This window comes from Chrysemys picta, chromosome 12, assembly GCF_011386835.1.
Source record: "Chrysemys picta bellii isolate R12L10 chromosome 12, ASM1138683v2, whole genome shotgun sequence".
Taxonomy (NCBI): Eukaryota; Metazoa; Chordata; order Testudines; family Emydidae; genus Chrysemys; species Chrysemys picta.
In genome coordinates, this window is record NC_088802.1 from 38,867,838 (window position 1) to 38,892,312 (window position 24,475).

General features: G+C 46.9%; 1 protein-coding gene across 1 annotated transcript; it reads right to left on the minus strand.

Annotated features, from left to right (window-relative positions):
* Nucleotides 1–1,735: 1,735 nt before the first annotated feature.
* On the minus strand, nucleotides 1,736–24,239 carry LOC101934140 (urotensin-2 receptor-like). The gene is made up of 2 exons (XM_042841186.2): nucleotides 22,803–24,239; nucleotides 1,736–4,383 (listed from the first exon to the last, which is right to left on the minus strand). Exon 1 carries the CDS (start codon nucleotides 23,943–23,945, stop codon nucleotides 22,854–22,856), a length of 1,092 nt encoding a protein of 363 aa, XP_042697120.2. The 5' UTR covers nucleotides 23,946–24,239; the 3' UTR covers nucleotides 1,736–4,383; nucleotides 22,803–22,853.
* Nucleotides 24,240–24,475: the final 236 nt, after the last annotated feature.

A 24,475-nucleotide genomic window follows, 5' to 3' on the forward strand; every position in this document is an offset into this window, starting at 1 on the left:
ATTAAGTGCTGTTAGGTAGCTGAAGGATAAAATGACCCCATGTGATCTGTTGCAATGCAACAGCACCTGATTCTCACTACGTACTCCATAACAGAAGTTTGTTTGCACACATCCTTATAGCTGTAGCCACTAGCAATGCATATACTTAACTGTTGTGCAAGTAAGAGTTAATTGCATCAGAGTCTGAGGGACAAGAATGATAGGTCTGGTCCCATCTCTAGCTTCTATTAGGCTATCTAGTGTCCATCCTCCTGTTAGGATAGGATTGTTCAACAGAGTATGAGCCAGATCCTCAGCTGGTATAAATCAACGTTGCTCCACGGAACTCAGTGAAGCGATGCCAGTGGAGGAGCTGGCCGTATATATCTTCTACCGGTTTATCCAGATTGATGTTTCCTTCATATTTAACAAGGCATCTGGGAAGGGATGCGTGAGGAAAAGGGTGACTGTATTTAGGGGTTATAGGCTTAGTGGAAAGTTGACCAGAGATCACTGGCTTGTGCAAACAGCATAGTATGATAGCTATACTGTGCCATTTACAAATACAAAAATATAGGTAAATGCCTAGAGCCAGAGCTAGGTACTTTAATTATATATATACATATATATAGCTAAATAACTTATTAAAAGCCTAAGTGTTCTCTACTGCATCCTAGTAGTTCTAGATACAGTACACTGTATGCTTCCTTGTAGTACCATGCTAAACTCTAGACACTCTTCTTGATGTTTTTGCCTTTCAGTTATGTCCTTGTATCAGCCCCAAATTACACATCTTTAACTCCTTCAAGCTTTTCTCATAAGTCATTTTGTCCTCCAGCAAGCAATACTCCATTAATGGATCAGCGTGTCTTTCTAATTCCAAAATGTAGAGATGTCATAAATGAGGGAAGCCCCCTGGACTCTGGTTGTACTATTGCTGGCCAGGTAACCAGGCTCATGTTTCTTGCCCAATCTAGATGCTTTTCACACTTGCTCCTTAAGGTACCTGGTAATTCTCTGGTGTTAAAGGAAAACTCCATCAAAATAGGAGAGATTCAAACTGCTTCATGTAATTACAAAAAAGAGAAAAATCCCAGGTAAGACTATAAGGGCTGGACACGCTGGTTCACTAAGGCCAGGTAAATAGTGCAGAGTGGACTTAAAGCAGCCAAACCTGTGCAGGGGAACTCTGCAGAGCTACCTCCAACACCAGCTGTCACCCTCCTCCTGGCATAAGGGGAAGGAAGGGGTGTTGGGGTTGTGAGCTGGTCAGGGGAAGGTGGGAGCAGAGTCCTGCTATGCTGACTCCATCCAAGCAGAGCTCAGATGTAATGAAGAATTAGGGCCTAAGCATCTTAAAATATGAATTAAAAATCAGTCAAACAGGAAGGGGCCATCTTGAAAATTTAAAGCGGCAGAATAGATTAAGAATATTATTTCCCAGTTGAAAGGCTTGGAAATCAGGGACTCTGAAAGCTGTGTAGTAAGGTAAGCTCTGTTTTGGACAAGTACATTTAGTCATGATTAAACCAAATGTCCTCCCCCCACACACACTGTTTTCCAAATTATTTAATAACAGACCAATTAAAATGAGTTTAGCATGTAATTACTATCTATTCCAGATACTGCTGTTGCCAGTTGCAGCTTTCTAAACCGCCAGCTGTTAACATGCTGAAAAATAAAGTCCATCATGCAGGGTGGATTTGTTTGAAATCAAGGCCATTTAAATCACCAAGTGGATTTATTTAAGCAATTACATAGCTTAATATTTTCAGATACTTATTAATTGTACATTTTTTTGTATGTTAGAAAATGGTGAATGATATATTGCTCATTTACTAGATAATTAACTTTTATTCATGATTTCTGTTAAGCTTCAATAGGATAGTAAACAGAATTGAATTAAACACACAAAACAGCATATACATTTATTTTTATTAACTAAAACCCTTAATATAATACATGACCTGTTGTGCATATTTATAAAACTCTAACTAAAAAGTTAAAGGGTTTTCTCCTGATTGCTTTTCTGCATAAAAACCAATCTTTAACTCAAAACTTTTGACAGAAGCTCATGGACTCAGAATATTTATTTTTTATTTAAGATGTTTTAAGAGATTATAAATTTAGGCCTTAACAAATTTTATATTAAATTCAGATTTTATTTTAAACAGGTTTATGTTTAAAATTATATAAATTTCTTCTTTTTAAAAAACAAAATAAAACCAATTTAAATAAAAAATCTTTGTTTTTTTTGTTTTTGTTTTGATTTTTCAAAAACTCACTTATTTTATCCACTGCCCTCATGCCTAAGTCAAATAGCTGATAATTGAAAAAACCCCAAACCACCCCACCACACATTTTAAGAAGCAAACATAAAGAAAGGTAAAATCTAGAGAACTAGAATGGGGTAAAACTTCCACTAAAGATTTAACACCTCTCAAATAAGATCAGTGTCCAGAACTCAATGTTTTAAAGAGTATTATAAACTTTATAGCAAAAAAATGAAACTTTCTAATATTTTTCAACAGTGAAGCTGATTTTTTTCAGCTCTACTTTGCATCACAAGAAATCTTTATATAGCACCGTCCAGAAAGCCTCATTAAGCCTGCAAACAAACAAAGAAACAAAAAAAAAATACAACCCCCCACATTAACAGTCCTACTCACTGAAATAGAAATAGGGGAACTCCATAACAGAGCCCTGCATCAAATTTTAGAGCCTAGGTGCCAAACACCCTCCCTTGGAGATGTATTTACATGGCCTATTCAGGCTCTGCAGAATCTAAGCTTTTGTTTGAAAAAGGGAAAAATTAAAGCGATTATCTATATTAGAAAGTCACATCAGTGTAACAATAGGGATTCTAGATACACTATATCTTGATGCATTTAGATGAGTTTAGATTCAGTCTTTTACCAACATTTTAGCTAAATCAAAATATGTGAGGTTTAAACCAGTTTAAATGCATCAGCATTAAGGATTTGCACCAGTGTAACCTGCATAAATTTAAATAGAATTATGCTGGTGCAGCTTGTCTCATGTAGAATAGCCCTAAGACTCTAGCTCATGTGCTTGCAAAGATACTTGGTTAAATCAATGAAGTGTTATCTTCTGGTGTCTGCATGCCGTCTGAAAGAATAGCTGGGAGAGGTGTAAAATTTCCCTGGTCCCTAAAAATGTCACTGGGGGGGGGGTAACTCTAATGTCTGATGATGACATTAAATATCAATAAACAGTTTAATTGCCCATAATTTTAGCAGATGAATGAGGAGTGGGGTAGGACTGGAGTCCATGGAGGAAGCTAGGAGCTGCTGTTGAGATGGAAACACTGCGGGAAGAAAGGAGGATGAGAAACAGAGGTCAGAAATAGCAACGTCCTGAAGAGAAGCTAATATTCCCACCGAATGATATGGTACGTGACAATAAGGAACTGAACAAGTAGTAAATAACTAAAAGTTCAATTACTACAAAGGCCATATATAATCCTTCCCCTTTGTGGAGCCCTCCCTTTGACATCAGGGGGAGTTCCAATTGCTGTGCATTGAAGAGTGTCCATGGTCCAGAATTTATACCCCAGCCAAAGCCTACAGTGAGATGGGGAATTCAGTCTTCTACACAAATAGTTTGAACCCCATGCTTTAGAGCTTTTCAAGATAGGGGTCCCAATTAGGATGTAAGAGGAAAGAGAAACTAGACATTTCCTATTAAGAGCAGAGTCTTTCCCAATACTATTTCCATGCTTTCTTGTTTTTAAAAAAATGACTATTGTCTTCAACTAGGAGCAAGTAGGAGCTTTGATGTTCTTCTCGAATCAGAGGTAGTGAGTTGCTGCTGTGTATCTCCTCCTGCTCTTTTCATGCCTTTGCCCTGTCAGTAATGCAGTTTTTTCAAGAATCTCTGTTTTGTTTCCCCACTAAATTCTTTTAAGACATCCAATACCACTGCTGGGGCTTAACATTCATAACAGCTCAGATGGTTCATATATTACGCCTTCCTTGTATGCAATACAAAAGCAATAGTCCGATCATGAAAAGAGTAGCGGGTATGAGGAAAAACTGCTGATCGGCTGCATTCTGAATGGAGCAAAGGATGCTGTCAGTGCAGGTGCCCTTTCTTAATGCCCTTACATTTCCAGTTGCATTATGATTCATTCTGACAGTGGAACGTCACACCAAGAAGTAAAAACATCTGGGGCTTGACTCATGCCAGTTAGTTGGACTGGACAGGGGGCTGTATTTCTTCTGACGTTCCCAGTTTAAAAATCTCAGGGCTGAACTTCAATTTTGTAGGCTGTTTGCATGAAGGGGTATCTCTTTCTGCTAACAACCATCCACCATGCTGGGCTAGGCTGTCAGTCCTGCTTAGAACACACATCCAGTGTTCAGCTTTGAATTCCAGGTATTTCTGAGGAAAATAAAAGCACCAGTTGTTTTATACCCTTAGATACCCAGTAACAGGGATAGTAGAGATACACTACCTGGAAATATAGACAAGTAGAGCTGCTGGATTGGGTCTGGCTGAGTGAGGGTGACCAGATAGCAAGTGTAAAAAAATTGGGACGGGGTGGGGGGGTAATAGGTGCCTATATAAGATAAAGTCCCCAAAATTGGGACTGTCCCTATAAAATTGGGACATCTGGTCACCCTAGGCTGAGTGCATGTTCTAGCAATGGGAGTAACTGTGTCTTCTCTTCAAGTTCCTTTCATGATACCGTTTCCCTCATCTCATGGCAGTTAGAGCACTACAAGCAAGTACCTTTACAGACATATTAAATCTGTTGGACAGTTAAAGCTTTTGGCCTCAGATCTTAAATGTCTGAGTTGAAATTTTGGCTCCATTAAAGTCAATGGGAATCTTGCCATTGCTTCCTGGTCCCACGGGAGTGTAGTGAGTATGAGTCAATAGGAATTTAAAATGGGTACACACACTGGCTAAGCTATAGCCCAACCCTCCGCACAGCCATATTTTCCCTAATATAGTCTTGGAAATTAAAACAAAAACAAAACAAGAGCAGAGCTTCCTAGAACTTAGGACGAGTAAGGGGCAGAATTCTCAATGAAATCCACTATGGATAATCTATTCACCCAGTCATTGCTTAGCTATGTGGAAATACCCTAGCACAGTACGATGATTAGTGCAGCTGGTGGAGTTACTTGAAGACACAGTATCTAGCAGAATGTAAGTAAAGAACAGGGATAACAAGAACAATCCTGACTGAGATGGCCATAAGCATTGTGGCCTCCCAGAGAAATTAAAAATCTGCATACCCTGGCAGAGATGCCCTATGCCAACTTCCACCAATAATCACTTAAGACACTATCTTGTCATATTACATGTGCATGCTCAACATACAAAGGAATGTCATATGCAAGAGTCAAAACTTGCAAGTTTCTCCGCTTTCTTGCTTTCTGTGGGGCAGTTTCCAATGGTGATTTGTGATGGAATGGCCACTTCCAGATAGCGTGTCCAACAGGAGTGAATAGCCGCAGGGTTATTGTTGGACCAGCTCCTTCATTGAAAAGAGAGTGACAAACACAGTGTGAAAGCATCAGGCAGGATTAACTGGCCTTGCTGGCAAGAGAGGGAACAGTGTGCCATGCTAGCTAGAAATAATGAAAGCAGGCGTGCGTTACAGATTTGCTGCTGTGGCAGCCCAGCTACCTTCTCCCTCTCCTTGCAAAAGGCATGCAGACCCAGCCTTACTACCAAGATTGCCAAAGGTGAGAGAGGTTTGCTGGTTTAAAGGTTGATCTAATTGCATCGGGCTAAATCCTGTTCTAGCCCCAGTTACGATCAGAGTACTGTGTATTCTCGGGCTGTGGAATTTGCCATAGAATCATGCTCCGGAACCACAGCTTTCATTTTTTAAAGAAAGTTTCAAGCACTCATGATTGTGATAACCTTGAAAGCAGTGTGTAAACTGCTGCAGTGCTGTCTCCCCAAGTCTGCAGACAGCCTAAAGCAATAGCTCAAAGGGCTGCTGTGGTCTATCCGTCTTAACCAGCAGTAAACGCAGAAACCTGAACATGAAAAGTTAAATGCCAACGTTCATCCTCTGGCTTCTGTGATTCATTTGTATCATATCAGTACAAAAATCTTTGACATATTGAAAACAGAAGTTTGAGGACAGCATCAAAATAAATGTAATGTAAAACCCCCCACTGTTCTGCACTGATTCTATTTTCATATTTAATTAAATCTTTTAATGTAACGTAGGCTTTTGCAGAGACAAGGTGGGTGAGGTAATATCTTTTATTGGATCACTCTGTTGCAGTCTGCGCTGCTGGAGTGCTACACAATCTAGGGGCTTTGCTGCAGAATTTAAGTGCAACTTGCTATGGAGTGCATGGGGCCTTTCTGATAAAATGGCATGAACGCAGGGCCGGCGCTTCCATTTAGGTGACCTAGGCAGTCGCCTAGGGCACCAGGATTTGGAGGGGGGGTGGCATTTTGCCGCCCTGGGCGGCAATTCGGCGGCGGGGGGCCCTTCCCCACTCTGGGTCTTCGGTGGCAATTCTGCAGCGGGTCCTTCACTCGCTCCGGGACCCGCGGCCGAAGTGCCCCGAAGACCGGGCACGCGGAAGGACCCCTGCCTAGGGCGCCAAAAACCCTGGTGCCGCTCCTGCATGAACATCCTGGCTATTTTGTGATACAGCTTGTGATACATGCATTGGGCTGTTTTCTGGGTCTCTTCAAGGTGACCTGCCGAAGGAGGCATTCTTTGTCATGTCCTAGACCTGCTTTAAATCCAGTGACAACCACCAACAGGCAAGTGGAAACTCAATGAGACACTGGTGTGCAGGGAGGCTAGCTGGGTACCGCATGGAGGGGGACTTGGCTATCCTAGGTGTGTGTTGGTTTTTTTTTTTTTTTTTTTTTTCCCCCTTTTCTCAGTAGAGGTTTGGGTTAGCCTGAGATTGTATCAGTTCTCCCTGACAGACTAGGCCAACTCCTGGAACCAAAGTGTGCATGGGGAGGTGAGAGAAAAGGAATTGTTTGGTTTCCCCCCAAAACCGACTGTCATCAAAATGAAAGAGCAACTTAACCCCGAAGAGCCCACTCAAAACTGTTCAAGGAGGCACTAAATTCAGCAGCCAGAATGACAGTCTGCACTCAGATCCCCAGGAGTCTCTCAAAGCAAGAGCAGAGCAGGGAGCCTGTGGGATGCAGCAGATGTTCCAGCGGCTGCTTATCCTCCGTTAGGGGTGGGGAGGGTAGTGTTACTCTCCAGGAAGACCTGAGGTGAAGATTGAAGGAGGTGCTTTGAAAGTAGAGAGACATTTCCTGTGTAGCTAAAGTGTCACTTGGAAAGAGAAGACACCAAAGCAAAGCAATTCAGCTGATATCTCCTCTGCTTTCTTACTCTGAAAGGTTCTGAGCTTGCCTGGAGGGGCAAAGCTTTCTCAAGAGATGTAATTTTTCTAAAAAGTGTCAGTGAAATAACCACAGGAAACTCTGCTCCTCTAGTAACCGATGAGGTCCCTGGGGATTATCTTTGCTTTGCAAACCCACCCCTCTTTCCCCCTCCCCCCATGCTCAGAGATCCAGCCATTAGAGCAGGCAGCAGGGTTCTGAGTGAGGCAGTACATAGAATCAGAGAAGTGTAGGATTGGAAGGGACCTCGAGAGGTCATATGGTCCAGGCCCCTGCACTCAAGGCAGGACTAAGTATTCTCTAGACCAGGCGTTCTCAAACTTCATTGCACCATGACCCCCTTTGGCCAATAAAAATTACTATGCGACCCTAGGAGGGGGGACTGAAGCCTGAGCCAGCCCAAGCCCCTGGTGGCGGGAGGGCCAAAGCCAAAGCCCAAGGGTTTCAGCCCCAGGCAGGGGGTGTGTAACCTGAGTCCCGATGCCCACGGCTGAAGCCTGCGGGCTCTGGTCCTGGGCCCTAGCAAGACTAAGACAGCCCTGGCAACCTCATTAAATTGGGGTCAAGACTCACTTTGAGGTCCCGACCCACAGTTTGAGAACTGCTGATCTAGACCATTCCTGACAGGTGATTGTCTAACCTGCTCTAAAATATGTCCAATGACAGAGATTCCACAACCTGCTTAGGGTGGAAGAAATGCATTTCCATACTAAGCAGTTTATCAGGAGGATGGCTAAAGACATATGTTGACAATTCTACATCGCAGGCCCAGCTCCAGCATTTCTGCCGCCCCAAGCAAAAAAAAAAAAAACCGCGATCGCGATCAATTGGAGAAAAAAAAAAAAAAGCCGCGATCGGTGGCGGCAGTTCAGCGGCAGGTCCTTCACTCCTAGAGGGAGTGAGGGACCTGCCGCCCCCAAATTGCCGCAGGTGCCGCCCCTCTCCCTTGGCCGCCCCAAGCACCTGCTTGTTAAGCTGGTGCCTGGAGCCGGCCCTGCTACATCGTATGTAAATTTCATGCAAAAAATGAAAAAGGAAATTTTAAGTTGAAATTTCTGGCATTTATTGGCCAAGATTGCACAGACCTTGCATTCAATTCAAAGGCATCTCTCTGTCTGCCACATCTGGTCAGTTTCAAAATTTCAGGGAATATTCTAGGCTTCAATGGTTAGATCCCTATTGATTTTGGGGAAAATCAGAGACCCAAAAAGGGGAAAATGGGGGACACATGCATCTCTCTGTCTTGGTACAAAGCTCCCATCATTCTCGACCTGGGAGACAGGTGATCCAAAACAGGCTGAAACAGCTGGTGCCGGGAGTCAAGGAACCAAGACTCGATCTTCCCTCTACACTTCCTATTGCAGGTTCTTACCCTGGGAGATGTTCCAGAAACTGTACTGATGTTATGGAACTGAGAAATATTTTTAGCAGCAAAATTATGTCAAGCCTGCCAAGCATAGCTGTCATATTCCTTGTGGACTGAATTATATTCTTAGCTGAGTAGCTGCCATTAATTTAAAAGTGGTATATAAACTTTTCTGATGCACAAATGTTTCCTCCTTCAGTCCATTAATAGCTAACGGAAACATGAGCTATCCCTAAAGCCTTGGTTCTTCTGTACTTAGCACTTTGTCCTTTTGTACTGAGCACCTTTCATCCAAGGATCTCAAAGCACTTTACAGACATGAATTAAGTCTTAAAGCTCTCCTGTAAACCAGGGAAGTATTAATCTTCCCCATTTTATATATGGGTAAACAGAGAGACACAGAGAGGTTAAGGGACTTGCCCTAGGTTACCCAGTAAGTGAGTGGCAGAGCTTGAAACAGAAACCAGGAGTCCTGACCTTCTAGCCCTCTGTTCTAGCCATTTAAAAAAAAAAGTCTCTTTTTAGCTCAGATATTGTAAGGCTATCAGCTAGCTTATTCTAAACCTACATAATTACATAGCACCCCAGTGCTCGAATTGTCAGGAGGGCTGGCCTCTGGGCCCCTGTGTCAGGTGATGTAAAGATAGATACAGCAGAGAGATACAGCCAAGTATAGTGCAAGCTCCCCCACAGCAGTACCTCTTGCAGTACCTCTGTTGCTCTTGTACAGTTTTTCTAAGGCAATCTTGTCTGAGAGTCCTTCGGTGATGGCTGTCCCCTGAAGGGAGAATGCAATTGATACTGAATTGTTTGATGGGGGGCACACACAAACTATGGATGTGGCCAAGATCCCACACATGTTACACAAAACCTAAATCAGATTTGAAGACAAGGGCCAAGTTCGGCTTTCACTAAGGCTATGTCTACGCTACCCAGCTTTTAGTGACATGTCTGTCTCACTGCAGCCATGCTGCTAAAAGTCGTGCAGTGTAGCCGCTGTTAAAAAGCTTCCACCCCCCATAAGCGGTGTTTGCGTTGTCGGCAGGAGTGACAACGCACTGTTCACACTGGCACTTGTTGTGGCAAAAGTTTTGTCTTTCGGGGTATGTGTTTTTAAACTCCTCTGAAAGACGAAAGTTTTGTTGTTCAATTGCGAGGGTAAACATAGCCTACGGCTGTCTAAACTAGAGAGCTTACAGCAGTGCCGCTGTAAGATCTCTCATGTAGGTGCTCTATGCTGATGGGAGAAAGCTCTCCCATTGACATAACTAATTCCCCGCCCCCCACAACGAGCGGTGGTAGCTGTCTCCCACCGACACAGCGCTGTGCACACTAGCACTTGTGCTGGAGTAACTTATGTCTCTCAGGGGGGTGGAATATTTACATCACTGAGCAACATCAGTTTTGCCAAGAGAAGTTGTAGCATAGACACAGCTTATGCTAGAGTGAAGCTGCAGAAACTCTTGTGAAGTCACTCAGGATTTGTGACAGGGTAAACTGAGAGCAAACTTCACCCCCAACACTTAAAGGTTAAATAAATCCACTGCACAAGCTCACAGGGTCTTGACCTGGTCGAGGTGCGGAGAGGGAAGTTTTCAGAGGCACAGGTGTCCCAATTGCCCTCTTCTCTCCCCTCAGGCACTTTACAAATAGTTAACCCACTTGCCCCTTCTTCACCCCTCTACATTTTTGGATGACGTTATATTCAATCAAACCTGCAAAGTAATTACTCTAGAGAAAACTTGGTTAGGATATAGTTTGCAGCTGCAGTCCTGATGGTTCTCAACTGTGAAATTAACAGTTCCAAATTAAAAAAGAGGGTGAATTACAATGAGTTTGCTGGAAGTCACTGTCAGAACATGTCCCCGAAGCTGTGACTCAGAAGGTCCCAGAGGGCTCTGGTGCAAGAATAGGTTAGAGGCCCTCTTCCTGATTCTGCAATCCACCCTCTTCCAGCACCCCCATAGCCCCAGCTCCCTCATGACCCACTACAACCCTCCAGCTCCCTCCATGGCCCCCCTTGCTCCCCTCCAGTTCTTCCTCAACTCCCTTCCAGCCTCCTTCAGTCCAACCCTAGCTCCCCCATCCCTGATCTAATCCCCCCTCCAGCCCCTTTTAGCTCACTGCCTGCCCCACACTTCCCTCTCCAGGGCCGCACAAGCCCTCCCCCAGCTCCCCTCCAACCCTCCTCTCCCAGCGCTGATCCAGAGCCCCTGAGCTCCACTCTGACCCCTTTTCCCCCCACCCTCAACAACTCCAATTCAGCTCCCCTACCCCCACCTCCCCAGCTCAGATCTCGCCTCCCAGCTCTCCCTCCCCCAGTGTTCCAAGTTGTCAGTTCCTCTCCACTGCCACCTCCCCCCCTGCAAAGTGGCTGATGTTTTTACATTGCACTCCATGGGGGGGAGGAGGGGAGTAAGGGGAGCATCTCCAGCCTGCTCCCAACCCCCAACATTGCGATGCCCCCATGCCTTCTCTGCATGTCCTTGCCAGCTGCTCACATCTGAGGCCCAGCGTTGCCCCAGCTGGAGGGGACCCACCTCTCAACTGCCCCCTTCCCCAGGGGCCAGTGCACCCCACTCTCCCCCGGAGGCCTGTCTCCTTTGCTATAAGGCATGGCTTGGCTCAACTTCTGCTGGGCTGGTGGCAGCACAAATGGGGATATCTATGTGTGGCTAGATCCAAGTGTCCTACACAGCTAGAAGCCTCTTTCCGCATCAGAACAGACAGCCCATCACCCCAGTTTCTGGATACCTGCATTCTGTCCAATGAAGGTAGTCTGTATCTACCAACTGGTTACATCTCCAGGCAGTAGGTATCTAGGTTCCTGGATGTATGGGTCCTATCCACTGTACTAGTTAGGGGTGCAATCCCCTTATCTCCAGACAGAGCACGGCAACCGCCTTGTCTCTCTGGACTCCTGGGTTCTAAATTGAAATAGTACTCTGGTTAGGTCCCTATAGTCTTGTGGTCCCTAGCCAGTGATTGCACCACTGTAGTTACACCACTTGTGGCTTTCTCCAGTACTCCAGGCTTATAGAGAGACAGTTTAGTTGTAGTATCTTTGCTTGGATGAATCACAATTGTTTTGAATCAGAAATACAGGCGCTGACTTTGAGATGCCAATCCGGATGCACGCAGAAAGCCTCGTTGCACCCTAGAGCCTGAACAACGAGCTGTGATCAAACAGCTAGCAAAGTGGAGTTTGCTTTGCAACTTTGGGAACACCATGTTAATTATAAGTCACAACAGCTGCCAACGGCAGCTAATATTGGAGGCCAGTTAATAAAACCCATGTATAGGACACCGATGGGTGGTTTTATTCTGCTGAAATTAGTTATTTGGGGTGAGATCCACAACGGTGCTAAGGAGCCTAAGCCCCTGGTTTAAGTGTGTGAGTCCTAGTTTTGATGCCACTATGATCCACAAAACTCCTCTCAAACCTTGTAGGTGCCTAAACACACTTGGTACCTAAGTGTTTAGGGTAAAAGTTCCCTCAGCACCTATGTTTCTGCCTCTGGGCCTGTCTTGCTGCCTCCCGCTAAGTGTACAGATGCCTATCTCCCACCTAAACCCCAGAGCAGCAGCAGCACTACCCACCTTATAACTTTTAGCCCAGTGGTTAGAGCACTCACTTGGGATGTGAGACCCCCAGATTCATTTCCCCCTTCTCCCAGAGGGGAACAAAGATTTGAACAGGGGTCTTCCACCTATCCAGTGAGTGCTCTGAGCACTGGGATATTCTGACGTGGGAGTCCCACGGTCTCTCCTGTTTGTTCCAGTGTAGGTAAATAATGAAAGAGCGATTGGAGTAAGGGGAATAGATCTTGGCTTTCCCAGCTCGGTGCCCTCACCACTGGACTAGGGAGTCATTCTCACTCTCTCTGGGGCCCTATGGCTTTGAAGTAATGGAGAAGATGGTGGCCTAGAAAGTTGGTTTGTGAGATGGTTAATTTCTATTAAAATTCCTTTTTGGGTCCCAATAAGAGACCGAGAAATACAGAACAGGGACTGACATATTTTCACCTTGGGGTACCACACTGGAGATGTTTTCCTTGGCAGAGGGAAAGGCTGCAGCATTGGCTAGTACCTGTGAGGCTCCATATTGAGTCAGGTGAAGGGGGATGATTGGCCAAAACCTATTAGGAGTGGGCTTAAGGGACTATACAGATGGTCTCACACAGGTGCCAATTTCAGGTGGAGATTCAGTTTAGCTGGGAAGCCTGCTCCAGGAGAAGCTCCTTCCAATTGGAGGGTTTAGCATAGCCCAGGAGCGCCCTTCAGCTGGGGAGTGTGACATAACTCAGGAGTCTTCTTGAGCCCAGAGTTTAGTTCAGCTCAGAGCAAGCTCTTGGCAGGAGCTTCAGGAGTTTACTTCAGTCCTGAGAGCCCATTCCAGTTTCAGAAGCTTCCTTTGGGTTAAGGGTTCAGTCTGACTAGAACCTAAAGCACTTAGGTACTTATATTCCCCCCACTTCCATAGTGTCAGAGCCCCTCACCATCTGTAATGGATTTATCCTCACACATACCCTATGAGGCTGAACATGCCTCCATTTTACAGGCAGGGAGCCTACATTCACAAAAGTGGGTGTGACGCTGGTTCATTCTTAGGTGTGACGCTGGTTTTCTGTGCGCCTAGAAAATCACCGTGTGAGTCACCAAGCCTCTGTTAGGTGCCTAGGCTCCTGCACAATGAATGGGGAGAAACAGGCACCTTAGATTGTGGTTCACAAAAGCCTGTGAGCACACCGAGTGGATCGGGGCCCACACGTGACTTTTGCAGCCAAGCATCTATCTTCCCCCAGATTGTGAATCCCAAGCAGAGACAGGCACCTCCTTGCAGCCCAGATTTAGGCACAAAAGGCACTAAAAGGGCCAGGGCTTAGCATACGTATCTCCTGTCGGCATTCCCCATTGGCTGGTTTAGACGGCTCCCCACAAAGCATGCTGTTTTTTTCTAAAGTACCTATTCTAAAGTACCTCCCTGTCCCCATTCATTGTATACGAGCTTAGGGACCTAACTCAGGCTTTGTGGGTCACGGTGTTGTTCCGGTGACTTTCTGGGTGCTGCAGCACTGAGCAGCACAAGACCCACATCTCTTTTGTGGAGCTGGGCCTCAGTGACTCACCCAAGGTCACACGGGCCCTAACTGGGGGGCCATTCGTCCTCACTGTTAGCTTTCAGTTAGAACCCTTCTTGCCTTTAAAGGAGGATGTGTAAAGGGGACTTTATGAAGATGCCACTAGAATTTTGTAAATTAAACCAGCATTGGTGCACCCAGTCCCTTCCCTCCCCTCCCAAAAAATCCCCAAACACCCAAATCAGACACCAATGTTATGTGGCAAATTAAAATGTTAGCTCCCTCTGCTGCACCAGCTATGCCAAACACTAGTTAGTCCCATGCAGGATGACCAGACGTCCCATCCTGATATTAGGGGCTTTATCTTATATAGGCAGCTATACCCTCCCCCTGCTCTCCCCACAAAAGTGTCCCGATTTTTCACACTTGCTATCTGGTCACCTACTCCCAGAGCCCTGCTCCTTTCTCTGGAGGTTGCCAGTGAGGCTGGTGCACATAATCACAAGCCTGGAGCCAGTTTGGATTCTGCTCAGTTAGAAACATGAGGGAGACAAATTAGGCTTTGAAAATAAGATCTCTCTCCTTAATAGCTTTCTTCTCCATGTGACACCATGAAAGGAATATTACAAAAGAAAGCAATATTATTATGACCTCATTAACTACAGCCAGGCACCTTTTAGAACTGGTGTGGGCAAACTATAGCCTGGGGGCTGCATCTGGCCCTTCAGATGTTTTAATCCGGTCCTTAAACTCCTGCCAGGGAGCGCGGTCCAGGGCTTGCCCGGCTCCGCGCATGCCATGGCTCCACGCGGCTCCTGGAAGCAGCGGCATATCCCCTCTCCATCTCTTATGTATGGGCAGCCATGGGGGCTCTGCATGCTGCCCCGCCCCAAGCGCCGCCCCCCTCAGCTCCCAATGGCTGGCAACTGCAGCCAATGAGAGCTGCAGGGGCAGTGCCTGGGATGGGGCGGTGCGCAGAGCTGCCTGGCCGCGCCTCCGCATAGGAACCGGAGGGGGGACACACTGCTGCTTCTGGGAGCTGCTTGAGGTAAGTGCTACTTGGAGCCTGCACCCCTGACCCTCTCCAGCGCCCCAATCCCCTGCCCCAGCCCTGATCCCCCTCCAAACCCCTCGGTCCCAGCCTGGAGCACCCGCCTGCACCTCCAACCCCTCATCCCCACCCCAGAGCCCACACACCCACCTGGAGCCTGCACCCCTTCCCGCACCCCAACCTCCTGCCCCAGCCCTGATCCCCCTCCTGCCCTCCGAACCCCTTGGCCCCACCCTCCTGCACCCCAGAGCCTGCACCGCCAGCCAGAGCCCTCACCCCCCCCAACCCCCTGCTCCAGCCCAGAGCCCCCTCCCGCACCCTGAACTCCTCATTTCTGGCCCCACCCCAGGGCCTGCACCGCAACTCCCAATTTTGTGAGCATACATGGCCTACCATACAATTTCCATGCCCAGATGTGGCCCTCGGGCCAAAAAGTTTGCCCACCCCAGTTTTAGAAGCTGAAGTGGGCAGTGAATTTTTGCCTCGGGTCATCCATACTAGGAGACAACACTGCTCTCCAGAAATACAATAGAAGGCACATTTAGCTGGATGTCAGTAGAGCAGCACAACGGTTAGGAAATAACTGTCCTGGGGTGATATTCTCTAGCCCCTGTCATTCCAAACCCACGTGGACCTCTGATGAAATTATGAGCTATTTCCTACATCCTCTTTCTTTTGAAGGAAACATTTGTAAAATAGCCTAACTTGATTGCGTATTTAACACTGACAGCGGGGAGGGGTTTTTTGTTGTGTCGTTTTGGGTGAGGAAAAGATACACATTCCAAAGAAACTGACAATGATTAAAGAAATGGCTTCCCAAGATTCTTGGGAGCTGGGACATCATGGATGGGATACTGTAGGTTGTGTGCATCATGTTTTTTTGAACTGCTTATCATATTGCTTATTATCTATTTACTTACTATGAATAGCAGAGAGGGCTGCTTTGCTTTAGGATTGACAAGAATCGAAATGACCAGATGCAGGAATATCCAACTGCTAGAGGGCTGGGATGTGAAGTGGCTTTTATGCCTTCTCCTCTGGTCTTGCTGCTGGTGAGGAAATTGAGCATAAATTCCTGGTTCTGTATGGAAAGGAAGATCCAAGAATTGTTCATCTTGCTAGTGCCTCAGGCTGGTCCTGCCTCCCCCTTGTTATTAATTTAAGGGCCCACTATCTAGAAAGGCTACATGTTCTTAGAATCACTCCTGTTATTGTTCCTCTTTTTATGTTCAATGACATATTAATGAAAACTGATGTTAAAACATGACTTAGGAAAACCTAAATCATTTGATCCAAATATTAATCTCTGAATCAAACATCCTGCAAACTCCCTGCCACATGTGCCAGCTTTGAAGTATCACCGAAGTCATTAAAAATGGACAGCAGGCCCTTCAATTATTTATTGGGAGCTTATTTTAAAAGGTGGAAGAGCCAGGAACAAACGGAAGTGTCAGCAGCAACTCAGCGAGGTTCAAAGGAGCTCATCTGCTCCTGGGAAAACAGAAATATTTTCACCAGTCCCACAGAAGAAGACTGTTCTTTTTTCAGACCGAAGATAGAAAATCTACGGTGTCTGCAACAAAGAAACTAGCTGAGATGAACGAAGGGGAAAACTTTGGGGGGAACTGCGTTGACTAGTGGTCCTTTTCATGGTTATTATTTTACTATAAACAGATAATGAGTCTGGAAAAGTTTTCTCATGATGAAATTATTGATTTTGCTGAGAAATAGGCACAGTGTTTTGTAGTCGCAAACTCTGGCCAAACAACAACAAAATGCTGTACTACCTAAAACTGCTACTTCCCACTTCTCTGAAAAACTAACTGAGACCTGGGACCTGTAAGTTTACTTCAGACAAACCAAAGCACTGTCTCAGTGGAGTTTGACCTGCATCAGGGAACCATTTTTAAAAATACAGGGTTAAAAGTAGTTTCTGGTTTTGCCTAGTCAGACTAAAAAAGAGCAACCCATGTAAAATTGTTTTCAAATGTTAGAAAGAAAGTTTTCTAGGCAAGGAGTTACATTTTCCTTTCAGTTACAAGCTAATTGACATCAAGGGAGTTACTTCTGATTTACAACTGGTTGCTAACTTTTGTGATTTTTATCATGAGTCTTATCATATCTGGGGTTTTTCTTAAAGCCTCAGCTCCCGGATTCATGTTATTGTGTGAGAATCTCAGCTTTCTTTTTTCTTCTTTCTTTTTTTAAAATTAGATTTCTAGCCCTTGTGGTTGTAGAAAAAAGCTTGAAAGCATGAAGCGAGTGCATCCTAAAAGCACAGAAACCTGGAGGCCACAAAAAGGACTTAAAATCTCATCACTGAATCCTATCTCAGGATCTTTGGGGCCTGACTCATGATTTTTCCAAGCTTGAGGTTGGCAATACTACAACTTAGTCTAAAAAACAACTTGCTAATACTGTTATAAAAGAGTTTTGTCTGGTCCATATTCACTAAATTTACCATGTTTAACCCTCTTTAGCAGAAACTATTCCAACCCTGTGTGGATTAATGGGGTCCTATCACAAGTCCAACTCCAGTGTGAATTGAGGCCAAAATTGCAGACAACTTGCTGCATCCCCCCACACCCTCAATGTATCCTTTGGGTCCTACCTGTTCACTATTTAGCTATCCCTAATGGCTAGGGAAGCTTGTTTGTCCACTTGGGTGTCCTATTGACCATCTGCTCAGGTCTGCCATAATTAAAGCCAGCACTAAAAGCCCATATGCCTCTGGGCCTTAAGGACTATTTCAGCCTCAATTAAGGCTTTGCTACTAGGGGAGGAGTTGGTTAGACCCATTCCAAAAGCCCTATGTGCTAGCACCTTAATTAATTGGGGGTGGGGAGTGTTAAAAGGAAGATGTATGAAGTCTTAAACCATTTTTGGAAAGGGTACTAATTCCTAGTTTCCAAAAGTAACAGACACCTCAGTTAAAACAGCAGGAATGGCTAGGATCAGTCAGATACAGCCCCAAGGAGCTGGTGTGAAATGTCCCCTCTAAGAGGATTTCTATTTTTGAACAGGATCAGAGCTCCCAAGCTTTGGTAGTTTAGCTACTCCAAGGAAACAGTGAGAGAGGGGGTTGGTTACATACATACTCACCTTTTTAGTAGAATTCTGTTCACTGGGAATAAGAGAAATTCCTGGGAAGTCACATTTGCACAGGACTACAAGTCAAGCTGTGGTTGTAGAGGGCAGTAAGAAGGTACATTTAATGGCATAATACTTGCCTGCAATGCTGCTAGCACGTTGCCGTTGAATGGCACAATGATAGTCACTGCTGGAGTCTGGTCCCTGGCCACTTTTACTTGTTACACAGGGCTCTCTTCCACCTATCCACTTAGTCTGCATTGTCTGCCTCTCTGTCAGTGCCCTGAACTTGCACCTCCAGAAGCAGCCTCTCCTGTGGCTCAGTGTGAAGAAGACATTATTGCTTTTGGAGGACAGGCTTTTGCAGCCACATGCTTTGGTGAATGTGAGTGATTATAGTGGGATCTTATGTGGAGGAGTCCCCCAGGGATGTGTCAGAGCCTACCAGCTAACTGCAGGTGGATGGTGATGGTTTAGGGGTGGGACTAGATTGAAGCAAACACTGTAGCACCAGCAGTGCAATGTCAGAACTTCTATCTTCCCTTCTAAGACAATTCCTTTAGTCTTTTATTGCTGCTCTTCTCTGAAATGCCTTTGATTTGTCCAGTGTTCTGGAAATATGACATTCAGGGAGTACTCTAACTGCACTGTCATCAATGTCATACAAACTGGGTCTAACCCTTTCTGGGGCTGTTACATCATGTGATACAATTACCCTTTCTTCTTTACCTAGGCTAAAGCATAGGCACTCATACCATGGTATTGAAGAACCTAAATAGAATAGAACATCAGAAGACTAGCCTCAGATAGTAAGACTAGCATTCCAAATGGGAAATACCTGGCTAGGCAGCAGTGCTGCAGAAAAGGATCTGGGGCTTATAGCAGATCACAAATTGGATGAGTCAACAGTGTAATGCTGTTGTGAAAAAGACAAATGTCATTCTGGGCCATTTAACAGGAGTGTTGTATCTTCTCGGCACTGGTGAGGCCTCAGCTGGAATACTATGCCCAGTTTTGGGCACTGCACTTTAAAAAAAGATATGAACAAATTGGAGTGAGTCCAAAGGAGAGCAACAAAAATGATAAGAGGTTTAGAAAACCTGGCCTATGAGGAAAGGTGGATAGTACTGGGCATGTTTAATCTAGAGAAGAGAAGGCTGAGGTGTACATGATAATAGTCTTCAAATATGTCAATGGCTGTTATAAAGAGAATGGGGATCATTTGTTCTCCAGGTCCACTGAGAGTAGGACAAGAAGTAATGAGCCTAATCTGCAGGAAGGGAGATTTCAGATAAATATTAGGAAAAACTAACTGTAAAGTTAGTTAAGCACTGGAACAGATTACCTCAGATGGTTGTGGAATCCCTGTCACTGGAGATTTTTAAGACTAGGTCGTTAGACACGCATCTGTCAGAGATGGTCGAGGTATATTTAATCTTGCCTCAGGGTGGGGAAAGGTCTCTAGATGACCTCTTGAAGTGCCTTCAGTCCTACATTTCTATAATGTACTTTATTCATCTATAACGACTGATTTAACTTCTTCCTAACTTCGTAATTCTACTTTCCATTGATTAAACAACAACATTTTCTCATGGGACCATCTTGTTACATAAGTGGCCTTTAAGGGCCTGTTCCTGCGAGGTGCCAAGCAATGGAAGTCACAAATACTCAATACTTCACAAGAACAGGCTCCAGTCAGTGTGGTTTTTTTTTCACTGTGTGGTCATGAGGAAACATCCCCTTTGTTCAGATATGAGCAAGCTGCAAGGACAACATCTGCAATCTATACGGCCTGGTTCTCCTCTCACCTTCATATTGTTCTGTTCCTTGAGAGCAGCATTCCACCCTCTACCAGCATGAGAAATAGACACTCAGATCTTCCCACACCTCCTTTCAGAATGAAACTTAACCTTGTTTCTTTTTAACGGGTGTTGTTTGTCGTGAAGACAGGCCCAGAAATGTGAAAAAAAGGAAAGGAAACAATTTGTTACAAATGATGAATCAAACGGTGGGTTAGTTCCAAAAAAGGCAAGTACTTCAAATGTTGTAAAAGTACCACACGTTGTGTGTCCTAACAATGCCCTGTGTCGTGGTACCCAGAAACCTCGGGGATAAGCACGTTAGATCAATGTAAATCTACCTAAAGCTTATGCTTCAGGGTTTCAGCAGGCCAGTGTCCAGGATAAGTAAGGGATTCCCCCACTCCCCGGCCCCATGTATTCTGAGAGGGTTTTTTAAATCTCCTTTCTCTGAAGCATCAGGGATGACCACGGCTGGAGATGGTGGAGGGGGACAGAGGGAGGTTGGGCCAGGGCACTGTGGTGGTGCTGAGCATTCTTTCTCTCTCACTCAGGGGCGTGACTGGCTGCTTGTTGCTCACATGCTCAGAGTGTAACTGATCCCCATATGTGGGCTTGGGAAGGAATTTTCCCCCAGGTCAGATTGGCATAGGGTGACCAGATATCCCGATTTTATAGGGACAGTCCCGATTTTGGGGTCTTTTTCTTATATAGGCTCCTATTACCCCCCACCCCATCCTGATTTTTCACACTTGCTGTCTGGTCACCCTAGATTGGCAGTCACCTTGGGGTTTTTTTTCCGGTTGTTTGGGGTTTTTCCCCTTCTTCTGCAGCGTATGGGTCACTTATCAGGATTATCTGAGTATATCTCAATGATTTCCCTGCCACGGCAGGGGCCTTAGACACTGGTGGACCTTGATCCCTTCTGTTCTCTGGGTGGTGCCGGTGGCCTGTGATTTACACGAGGTCAGACTAGAGTGGTCCCTTCTGGCCTTAAACACTATATGATTCTATGCCACTTTAGCTAGCTAGCTAGTCCACACGATACGGTAACAGTACAGGTTGAAGCAGTGTGTCCGTGTCTTAGAGGAAGTGGTAGTGTTAGAGGAGTACAAGTACCACCTGATGGGAGTTAACTTTTTTTATTATTAAAAGCAAAGCAAATGCTGCATCTCTATTAATGAGTGCATGACATATGGTGCAGTAGCCTTGTTTCCTTGGTATTCATCTCCAGTATGTACCTGGCTTTCTCCTTTTGTCTACCAAAAAGTACTGGACAAGTCTAACGTCTAAAACCCAGAATGTATTGGTGTTGAATTCTCTGGTCGCACTCCGTGGCTGCGCTGAGCTACCCTGTGCCTCTGGTCCAACACAAAGCTGTCCTAAACCCAGCTTAAATGGCCTCAGCAGGGATCACCCTAGTAGAAAGAAACCCTTCAGTAGCAGAGAGTTGATGTAGTGGCTCCTCTGCTACACCTCTCTGTGGCTGGACTGGGGTGGTTGGGGGACAGGGAAGATGGCTATGGCTTCCGGGGGCCCTGACAATCGCCATCTGCTATAACAGTTCCTGGGATCACTGGCAGCTGGCATAATTTAGAGCAACCCCCACAGCGCTGTAAATTATCCCAGGGGAGTGACCCAAGATATGGGGAAAAGAAACATGGCTTAAAGCTATCTTTGTCCCCACTCCTACACTCCATGTTACACTGGGAGCAGACCTGCTGAGAGAAATTTGGGGCCCTGGCATATCATGTTTTCTGGGATCTCAACCTCTCCCATTTCATCCCAGTTAGACATTTTGGGGGTGACCTGTGATTGGGGTCCTGGTACAGTTGTCCCCCCTTTCTCAGCCTCTCATCAGCCCTGACTGTGGCAGCCAAGGATCAGGGTCTTTGGCTCTCATAATTACAAACCCTTGTGCTGAGTGAAGAAGCCATCAGTCGACTGAGAGGAAAACCACTGATGAACCATTTCTTCTTAATAATCTTGTCTGAATTGAGGTTTTACCCTTTTTTAAAAAAAGGCTTCAAGCATATTTTTGAAATTGGTGTGCTGGAGGTTTGCTGTTAGATGTTAGATGGAAGAACAATAATGAGTAGTTTATACTGAGCCAAAGTGACTTCACTGGAGTTACACCAGTAATTAATTTGGCTTATTATTGTCCATTTCTAACCTAATCATCCCTTTTCTCCCTAGAAAATGCAGTAGAAAGGCTCAAGGCAGCAGAGCAATTTCTAGTTTTTGAATCACACAATCAGGAAACAATACCAGCATGGTATTTAATTAATTAAGTTCCTCATCTTGCTCTTAAAAGAGACTGGTGCAGACTGCAAGGAGATTCTGGCATGAACGGTTGTTCTAATGCATGTCCCCCACAACTGTGTTGCCAACTGTCACAGTTTTATCATGAGTCTCACAATATTCATGGTTTGTTTGTTTTTTAAAGCCCCAGCTCCTGGAGTCAGGTATTTAGAGAATCCCAGCTTTCTTTAAAAAAAAAAAAAGTTTCTAGCCCTTATGATTACAGAGAAAAGATTGAAAATCCGATCCCTAAGGAAGAAAACAAAACCCAACAGCAGCAACAACCAGGAGACCAATAAAAAGAACCCCAAATGTCTTCTTATTCAATTTCACCTGATTTGTAAGACAATCTCATGATGCCAGAGGGCTTGGCCCATGAGTTTGTCATGCCTGGGGTTGGCCATACTGCCACAATGAATGTACCCATACAGCCTTTCCCCACTTCTGTGAAGAGTTTGATCAAAGTGCAGAACACTCTATAAAAGAGGAGTTCAAGTCTAAGATGAAATGGGAAAGGGTCTTTAAAACTTTCCTGAGACACATTCTGAACAGTTAACAGTACTATGTACAGGACAAGTGAGATTTCATACGGCCAGGTTTCTAGTCCTGGAGCATGGGCACCAGTACCCAGAACCAAAGTAAACCAAACGTGGAGTAGGAGCTAGAGAAAGTTTGGAAGGAGTTTGCCCAAGATGTAAAGGAAGTACCCCGAGAGACAGTTCCCAGCGGTACCTTGGCTTTGTGGGCCTCTTAAGCCTTACCTTGGACAGACATTCCTCTGGTTCCCACCTGGCTGGAGCCCCTCGCCCTCCTCACTTGTCCTTCAGCGCTGCCATGCCCAGGGACTCCGAGCCGTAGTCATACTGGTTGCTGGAGGACGTGGCCCTTCCCCAGGAGCACTGCAGGTTGGAGCTCCGCTTGCGGAAGGAGGAGGTGAAGCGGTAGAAGCTGCGGTGCCTGTTGCGCAGGTACTCCCGGTAGTTCTTGGTGAGCAGGGTGTAGAGGAAGGGGTTGATGCAGCTGTTGCTGTAGGTCAGGCAGGTCACCAGGTAGTTAATGCACTTTTGGGTCTGCGAAGTCAGATGCAGGGAGCTGTGGTAGAGGCGCACCAGCTGCCAGACCCAGAAGGGCAGGAAGCAAGCCCAGAAGACCAGCACGATGCTGAAGACCATGATCAGCACCTTCTGCCTGGGGGACCTCTTGCCCTCCTTGTGGGGCGGGTTCCTCTGGGACTCCAGGTAGGTCCTGGCCAGGCGCGTGTACAGGTAGCCGATGATCACCCCCGGGGCCATGATGCTGGTGCTGAACAGCACGGTCAGGTAGGTCCTGTAGGCGTCGGCGCTCCACGTCGGGGCGCACATCCGCTTCACCTTGCCCCCGGCCTGGCCCGCCTCGGTCAGCGTGACCATCAGCATCATGGGCAGGGTGAGCAGCAGGGAGACGGACCACACGGCCCCGGCCGTGGCTTTGCGGTAGCCCCGGGAGCGCTTGAGGCTGTCCAGGGGCCGGGTGACGGCCAGGTAGCGCTCGGCGCACATGAGGGTGAGGGTGAAGATGCTGGCGTGCATGGTGAGCAGGTCCAGGCTGAGCAGGACGCGGCAGCCCAGGTCCCCGAAGTACCAGTCCTGCGCCAGGTAGGTGCAGACGATGAAGGGGATGGTGGAGAGGTAGAGCAGGTCGGCCAGCGCCAGGCTGATGATGGAGCTGTACATGGGGGCGGCGCAGCGCGCGGACTGGCACATCACCGCCAGGGTGTACAGGTTCCCCGCCACCCCGGCCACGCACATGCAGGACAGCACCGTGCCGAAGGCGGAGGTGATGAGCAGCTCGCTGCCGCCGCCGCCCGAGCCCGCCGCCCGGCCGGACGCGTTGCCTGCCCCGCCGGCGGTGAGGTTGGGCTCCATGGGGGCTCAGGGCAGGCGGCCTCCGGCTGCAGGGCGCCCGGCGGCGGGCATCGCCCGGGCTGCTGCGCCCTGCCTGGCGCGCTCCCCGGCTCAGCTGCTCAGCCGGGACAGGAGCCGCCCCCGAGCCCCTTCCAGCGCCCAGCGGGGCCCTTCCCGCGGTGCCCGCTGCAGCCCGGGGGCGAGTCCCAGCCGGCCAAGCCACTCGGCGAGGGGCAGGGCTCTGGCTCCGGCCCCCAGCCGCCGCCGGGGCTCCGCGCCTTGGGGACGGGCGGGCGGCGAGTGGCTCTGGGTTGCGAACGCTGCCGGGAGCAGCCGCGGCGGGGGGGCGGGGGGATGTGGCCGTCGGACGCTCGGCTCGTGATGGGGGTGAGCTGGGTGCGTGTGTCTGGGCGTGCCCGGGTCACTCCGGGCGTGGGCTGGCCCCGGGCTCCGCCAGAACCGGGCAGCTGCTGCTTCATTCACACCCATCCCAGGACCCACGGGGAGGGCCCCTCCCCAGCTGCAGCCCCGGGGCCGAGTGAAGGCGAAAC

What these genes read in the sequence shown, in the direction of transcription:
- LOC101934140 (XM_042841186.2), bottom strand. Translation starts at nt 23,945, where the DNA reads ATGGAGCCCAACCTCACCGCCGGCGGGGCAGGCAACGCGTCCGGCCGG.